Source organism: Boleophthalmus pectinirostris, unplaced genomic scaffold, assembly GCF_026225935.1.
Source record: "Boleophthalmus pectinirostris isolate CB_2022bp ecotype Guang Dong unplaced genomic scaffold, ASM2622593v1 HiC_scaffold_13, whole genome shotgun sequence".
NCBI classification, from domain to species: domain Eukaryota; kingdom Metazoa; phylum Chordata; class Actinopteri; order Gobiiformes; family Gobiidae; genus Boleophthalmus; species Boleophthalmus pectinirostris.
Window position 1 is genome coordinate 23,118,675 of NW_026571036.1, and position 8,127 is coordinate 23,126,801.

The 8,127-nt window shown below is 42.4% G+C and overlaps 1 protein-coding gene across 4 annotated transcripts in view; it reads left to right on the forward strand.

Moving 5' to 3' along the window:
• cdc42bpab (CDC42 binding protein kinase alpha (DMPK-like) b) overlaps window positions 1-7,600 on the forward strand; it is a 94,834-nt gene extending 87,234 nt beyond the window's left edge. For 2 of the 4 annotated variants that reach the window (XM_055149353.1, XM_055149355.1), the window contains 8 exons: window positions 39-253; window positions 417-514; window positions 715-799; window positions 906-1,029; window positions 1,474-1,591; window positions 2,146-2,263; window positions 2,896-3,053; window positions 4,899-7,600. In XM_055149353.1, coding sequence (XP_055005328.1) covers window positions 39-253; window positions 417-514; window positions 715-799; window positions 906-1,029; window positions 1,474-1,591; window positions 2,146-2,263; window positions 2,896-3,053; window positions 4,899-5,030 — 1,048 coding nt within the window. In that variant the 3' untranslated portion in view covers window positions 5,031-7,600. Of the gene's footprint in view, window positions 1-38; window positions 254-416; window positions 515-714; window positions 800-905; window positions 1,030-1,473; window positions 1,592-2,145; window positions 2,264-2,895; window positions 3,054-3,892; window positions 3,968-4,898 lie in introns of all 4 variants that reach the window. The other 2 variants (XM_055149356.1, XM_055149354.1) reach the window with 2 other exon arrangements.
• Window positions 7,601-8,127: the final 527 nt, after the last annotated feature.

Below are 8,127 nucleotides of genomic sequence, written 5' to 3' on the forward strand. Positions count from 1 at the left end.
GGCATGTTGCAATGTTAAATATATCATATCTGCTGCAGTGTCCATGGCGACGTGTCCCCGGTGAGTCTGTTGCATCCAGAGGACCACACTCTGGCCTTCATCCCTCAGCAGAGCCTGGACGCACTCTGTGCTGTGGAGATCTCCAGTAAAGAGTTGCTTCTCTGCTTCAGCGCCATTGGTGTTTACGTCGACTCACAGGGGCGTCGCTCACGGCAACAGGAGCTCATGTGGCCCGCAGTGCCCAATGCCGCCTGTGAGTTTTGTTTACAATGTTTTTTTTAATTTACAGGAATCACTTAAAACTAACATCTTCATTTAGCCCCATTTCCCAAATAAGTTCATATCACAATGTTCACAAAATGTGTGATGAAGTGAAGATTACGGAGTCCACGAATATTTCTCCTTTTTGTGTTCAGGTTACAACGCCCCCTACCTGTCGGTGTACAGTGAGAATGCGGTGGATGTGTTTGATGTGAACACCATGGAGTGGATCCAGACCATCCCTCTAAAGAAGGTGACTAATGTTTGGACACACCTGGTCAAATAAACCACTGTTCATGTTAATGTGTACCAACATGCTAATGTTGGCTTAATGTTATAAATGATCCCTGTCAAAGGTAGCAGCTTTTCTGGTTTCATCTAGTTGGGAAATATCTATACATCTGAAGTTGTTGTGAAGGGTTACAAAGAACATTTTGTTTTGTTCTGTGACAGGTGCGTCCTCTGAATGTGGACGGCTCTTTAAATCTTTTGGGACTGGAAACAGTTCGCCTCATCTACTTCAGAAACAAGATGGCCGGTGAGAATATTTAGGATTATAGCTCCTGTTGCTGTTCACAGACGAACTTTGGAACAGCTCCACTCTTCCTTCTTCGTTAACCCCAAACTTGTGTTGGTTCATCCAGAGGGAGACGAGTTGGTGGTGCCTGAGACCTCTGACAACAGCAGGAAGCAGATGGTGCGCAGCATGAACAACAAGAGACGCTTCTCCTTCAGGGTCCCAGAGGAGGAGCGGCTTCAGCAGAGGAGGTACAACTGAGACCACTCACTTTAGCACTCAAGTCTCAATGTCATTCATTAGGTTAATCACTTTCTACATAGTAACATATACTAGTACAGTCTAGACCATGAATAAGGATAAGTGTGGCGCAAGATGCATATTAAAAACAAAAGTACAAAACAAACAGTAACATATTTTGGTGTGTACCATATTTTTAAATTAAAAATAAAGATCATGTTGGGGAAAAATACAGTTTCAGCTTTAGTGGCCAAAGGGACTGAAAATTAGCTTTGTTAAAAATGTATTTATGAATATGTAACAGAACTTTTAACTCCTATTAAACTATCTTATAAAGCAGCCGGATGCTTACATACATTTATAGAAATGGCAGTAATAAGATGAGAAAAAATGTGGAAATAAACAGAATGGGTAAGACAACTCAATATTTAATTCCTGATGTCTGTGTTTTCCAGAGAGATGCTCCGAGACCCAGAGATGAGGAACAAGCTCATCTCAAACCCGACCAACTTTAACCACGTGGCTCACATGGGACCAGGGGATGGCATCCAGATCCTCAAAGACCTTCCCATGGTATGCACAGGGCCACAGCAGAATATTTACTTATTTAGAGAATGAATGGGCCAGGGAACAGATGTCTGTATGTGTTCTTGTTTTTTCATCAAGAAGAAAATGCACTAGTATTTTAACTAGGACCATTTCCTTATTTTTCTAACCTCCGCGCACAATTTGTGGTCATTATGTGAGTCTGTTGTGTCAATACCGTAGAGCGCAATGAACCAGAAATCCAGTAATACTTGTTTCAAAATCACATGAAGTCACAAATGATTTAATAAATGCAAATACCACACAAGATACTAATATACAGACAGTACATAAGTTAGTAAATTAATGGAAATATCAGATGACAACTTTTTTTTTTTGAGTTTGCTTGTATGACAGAATTGTAGTGTGTTGCCTAGATTGTACTTGTCATCACTCCAGCCCAGTTTAAAATTCAGCATGTTTGAAAACACCTCCCCACTGCTCACCATAGAGTTAGATTTGTATGCACCGCCCTCACCCCTCCACTCTCCTCCCCCGCCCCCCTCTCCCCCACCTCCCTTCTGTATGTGTGTGAATAACAGAACGTGCGTGTCCAGGAGAACCGCGCGGGCTTCAGTGGCTCTGTCAGTATTCCCTCCATCACCAAGAACAGGGGCGAGCCGGGCCGGTCCATGAGCGCCAGCAGCGGACTGGGCATACGTGAGTGTTCATACACCAGCACAGACTAAGATCAACAGGATTACTGTACCAAACAATATTTAAAAGTAAAATCCTCACTCCACACATGTTGATTTGACAAATAATTAGACATTTGCCCCTCTACATTTTAACTAAGTGCTGTAGGGTTATAGATGTCCGGCTTAACTTAAAATAATAATGAAATCTATGTCTAAGGAACTGACAAAATAAAACAATACAATTTAGACTTCACCTTAACAGATTTTAAAGGTGCTTTTCTGGTGGAGAGTTGGCCATCTGATTGTCTTCAACGAGATGCTTTACCATTTGCCTGGATTGTTCCACAGTATGGCTTTACACTTATCTATCTCCATGGGTACAATTAAGCTGTGGGTAAGATCTGTGGAGAATGGATCCCACTAATGTTTTTCAAAGTATTTCTGTAGCAATAAAAATAACTGCAATTTAATTAAGGGAGTATAGGTAAGTTTAATGCCATACGATGGAACATTGTGTGAAAAGCAATAAAATCTCAAGACATTCCGCTGTGTGCATATAGAACGAGATTTTATTTAAAAAATACACTTGATTCTATACACTGATCATGAAAAAAATAGCTGATCTTTGTACCCTCTCCTCTTCTCATGCTCCAGGCTCCTCCTCTCAGAACGGCAGTGCTCTGCGGAGGGAGCTGTCCGGAGGCAGTTACGGCTCCAAGCGTCAGACCATGACGTCGCCGTCCGAGAGCTCGCTGTCGTCGGGCGGGGGCATGGACTGTGGAGACGCCCCCCTCTCACAGTTCGACCGCGAGGTGAGTGGACCCACTGCTGCTGGACCCCACAGCCTCTCAGATGGTGGGCACGGGAAGCAAAGCTATATGCTGTTTTTTTTATGAAGAATCCACAGAAAATCCACAATATGATCCATGTGAATTATTTATTTTACAAGGTCCATTATTTTTCTATTTTTTTACGTCTATGCACAAATTAAGAAAAAATAAGATGAGCTTTTCCTGCCCCCATCTGTTACTCATACAGTGCTGTGATTTGAGATTAGAACTTGAAACTAGCGGTCTGCTGTGTGAGAGGAGCATGCTCGGCTTCTTCATTGATTCAGAGTGAATTGTGTTTAACTCAGACTGGTGTGATGTGTCTGCTGCTCAGTGGCTTCTATAGTAGTTTGGTGAAACATTTGTTCATGTTGAGTCAGATTTCCTCCTTCGACCCCATGCTCCAAAAAAACCCAAACAGCTGAACACCCCTCGCTGCCCGGTTAGATCCCTGTGTTGCGTAGAGTCGTTTATAGCCAACACGGTGCTTCTTGTTTAGCGCTTCAGGCCGTATCAGACTTAGAGGCATTTCTCCTGTTACTGTTCATGCGACCCCTGAGGCTCCTCCCATCTCCCCGGTCCATCCTGAGGCTCCATCACAGCCCTCCTGCTGAACGCCGTCCGCTTCATGTCGTGTCTCATCGTCCCATCGGGCTCATGTCCCGCCTGACGCCCTGTGCCCCGTGTATCATGTGTACCCCCAGTACTCTTGTATACCCCCAGTACCTCTGTGTACCCCCTTGTGTACCCCCCTGTCCTCTCCTGCCCCCTGGCGGCGTGCATGCGTTGTCCGGCCGTGCTCAGTGTGCTCTCCTCTTCAGTGGCAGGCTGTGTCGCCGTCGGAGAAGACCCCAGATCTGAAAAGGGCTTTGCGGACACTTCTTAGTAAGATGAAGGTAAAGACACTCCCGCTCTGGTTTAGGACAGGACGCCACACCCTTCATGAAGTCACATGACCACTGGCCCCTCCCCCTTTGGTTGTGCTGAGCTCAGTGAATGACGCCTCATGTTTTGCACAGTGTTACATCTGCTGCTCATCAGCCAATCACAGCGCACGGTGCTTCATCGCCCAAACTGCTTTAACCAATCACGGATCATTTTTTGAGTGCAGCTGCATGGTTTGTGTGCTCCGGGATAATGTTATAGTCACATTATCTGAGTTTAACACAAGAGTGGCATTAGTTTTCAGGAGTGATAAAATAATGCTTCTTTGTAATAACGATTAATAAAATGGTTCAATAAAAAGTTCTCATGATCAGAGGTTCTGTAAACTGGAAGCATTTGTGTGGAGACATTGTGTGATGCTTGTGATACTTGTTCATTTGTCATGTTTTTATTTACTTCTGAACCACAAACCATCTACTCTTTATTTTTTTCTTTTTCATTCCTTTATTTGCATTAAATTAAAATATTTCCGTTGGAGTCTTAAAGCTGTGATATATGTAGTGTTTTGTGATGCTGCCACATTCTGATGGTGATTGAATATAATTGTAGCTCTGTGAAAAGCTTCAGGATCTGTTTACGTGCAGACTGTAGTACTCTATTGTGTTTTCATTTAAAACAAAGTGGAGCCCGTTGACCTAAAAGGGCTGACACATTTCATTGAGTCCCTCTCATTGCTGTCCCGCATGTGCACCGCCTACAGCTCACTGAGGCACATGCATGAGAGAGGGCAGAGGACCTGAGGCAAAAGACAGGACACGGGACTTGGGGCAAGGGACTTTGGGCAAAAGACGGGACAGGAGACACAGGGCAAAGACTTGGGACAGAGGACCTCCTATTCACAATAAACAGAAACTGACCCTTTTCTTGTCCTTCTCGCTTCAGGACTCCGACTCGCCGCGTCACTCCACGGCCTCCAACAGCTCCACGTTCAGCAGCCCCCCCAGCCCCGCCTCCCCCCACAAGACCAAGTCCCTGTCGCTGGAGAGCACGGACCGTATGGGCTGGGACACATGAGCCCGGGCGGGACCACTCACCCCCCCTTACGTCCCTTCCCACGATAATACAAACTGACCAATCGACAGCACAGGACTCCGCCCCTCTCCACGCAGGACACGCCCCCCCCGTCCCCGCCACATGCTCTCGGACCCCAGCACCACCTCACTGCCCAGAGAACTGCAGCCCATTTAAGAACATTGTCCTGTCTGTAATGGAACGTGTGTCAGCGCTACGATGTGTGCTAGCGCTACCTACTATGCTAACACTAAGGCATATGCTAGTGCTAACGCGTATGCTAGCGATAATGGCGTATGCTAGGTGCAAATGTGTGCGAGCATGAGTTCTTCACTAAGGGCAAATGAAATAGGAAATACTTGCTCCCCATTCGGCTCTTTTTGGCTCAACAAAAAGAAGAGGATTATTCTAAAAATATTTGTACTTGTACATAGGACCCTGTGGGTTTATGGGGGATGATATTTTAATTTATTTATCAATCTTAGACGAGGAAATTGAGAGCGTAGTTTCAGCCCTGAAGCGCCTCTGTCCCTCACATGCTTTCACCATTCGACTTTTGATTTGTGCAGTGACTTTATAGTATTTTAATGAGAAAGTAGGCTTCTATGACACCACCGCAGCTCGCCGTCTCCTGATTGGTCCAGATCGAGTGACATCATCAACGCTCCATGTTGCTGTTAAACCAAACTGACAGTCACTAATGTACATAGAGTAGAGTAATATATGATAAGGAACATACTATAGACACAGGGAAGACAAATACTCTCTTCTTTGAGTTTCTTTTGAGTGATGTGGGGTTTTCACACAAAAGCCATTTTAAAACCACTTTTTCTTTTTTTTACCGGTTGATTTTAGATTATTTTTTTTTTATCATATGTACGACACGTGTTGAGTGTGCTTTCTTTTATTCCCCACTTTGGTTTGATTTGAGTGTCTTTATGATTCCACACTACTGCTCGCGACGTAGCGTGAAAACGAAGCTGCCGCCACAAACTGACACTAGGTGGCGTTTTTATGCATCAGATGCCTTGTTCCGGCTTCAGACAGGAGGCCAGTCAATCAGACGTCACTGTGGTACCAACATGGAAAAACAGAACTATGGACACTTGTATTGCATCTTTCTACAGTGTAGCCTTTGCTTTACAGACTTGATGTTTAAATAATGTGTTCAAAAAGAAGCTTCCTGTGATTAAAAGAATGTAAACACTAAAAAAGCTACAAGAAAAGTTATAAAGGACATCTATAGATTGGATTGGGTCTAATATCCCATGTCTACGGTGGCTCTGAAGGGTCATTTCACTACACTAGCAAATCAAAATATATAGTGAAATACAAAATTAATAGAAGGACAAAAGCAAAATGTCAAATGCTGCAACCAATATTGGAATAAAAATTGGATAAATACTGTAAATCGTAAAAATAATAATAATAATAAATGCAAGAATTTTAGTTAAATTTTGGTCAAATGAAAATATTGGTTTTATTTATCTTTGGCGTTTTGCAAGTTGCACTTCTGTTTTGTTTTTCTTTTAATTTTACTAGTTTTATCCAATTCAATTTCGTTTCTAGTTTTTTGCATTTTTATACTTTTTATTTGCTTTTGTCCACATATATTTTTGTATTTCATTATTTTTCATTTTACTTTTCAGCTGTTGTTTCTGTGTTGCAATTCCTATTGTCCCTTCAGGGCCACCATACCTCTTTGTATTTCCCAGCTGTTAATCCTGTTAACTCCGCCTCCATTTTATATAAGATTTGTTACGCTTTTTACTGTTTATTTGTGCTGCTGAGATAAACTCAAGTTGTTTTACATTGACATTTTTTTCCAATTTGATCCGGTCATTCCTACAGGTTTCCAAAGTTTCCTCATTCCAAGTATTTTCCCCAAGTATTTTTTTTCATTCAAAGAGGTGCAAGACTTTCCAAGACCTTTAAGCTATCCAGTTCAGATGTAGAATGTATTAGCTAAAGCAGATTATGTTAGCAGGACGTTTTATAAAAGGCCAGATTCTTAATGTTGTACAGAAAAAGTGAAGCCAGCTTATCCCTGTGTGAGAGAAAAAAACTCAGGAAATGTCGGAAACCAATGAATTTTAGACGAAGGTGTGTACGAGAGAGAGTTCAGAACGGGTTTAGAGTAGATATGGTGAAGGGGCGATCGAAAGGCCGAGGTGCCACAGTGAGACGAAAACTGTTAAAAAAAAAAAAAAATTCAAAAAACGCCTTTTCATTTCAGTGAGGTCTTATCCAGATATTACATTTGCCCTTTCATATCATAATACACTTTGTTTTTTCTAGGATTGCTTTGTAATAATTTGTACAGTTTTGCATGTTATAGATGTAATCATTTTCGGTTTTGTTGTTTTACTTTCGAAACGGTTTGGGCGGTTTTACTGAGGATAACCCACTACAGGTGATGTAGATTCTCTTTTTGCACAAAGATATTTAAGGTGTAAGGTCAAAGGTCAAAAACAAATGATGTATGATGAACTGGCTGCCACACTGGCGTGGAAGACTCATTATATTAACCCCACTCCGATGTATTTCAATAAAGCGGAGGGCTGTTACAAGGCTGTGTGCTCTCGTGTGCTCATTTCTCAAAAGGTTACCGACCCACAGGTGGGCTCGTGTGATTCCAGCTCCCACAGGTGAATGCTGTTGTGTCCTTGAGCAAGACACTTAACCCACCTCGCCCCCAGTGTCTGCGTACACTGGTGTGTGAAGATGGGTGAGTGGTTCCTTGTTGTAAAGCGCTTTGAGTGCCTTGAAGGTGGAAAAGCAATAAAAAAAATTTAAAAAATGGAAAAGAAGGTGGAAAAGCATAGAAAAATGTGACTATTTAAATTATTACACCAATTTATAGACCAAAATGGGATATCTACTGAACCGATATCAGATTTTTCCCACCAAAAGCTGAGTGGGAAAAACTCATAGGTTTCAGAGTGATGGAAATGATCACTGTTACCATAGCAATTAACAATTCAAATCAGTATTCTATCATTTGTTTCTAAAGTGCTCTGAATGGTACTTATAAACAAGAAGCTGAAATCCCTGATCTTTTTATGAAGTACATACTTCTGTTTTATTTATTCCCTGCAAC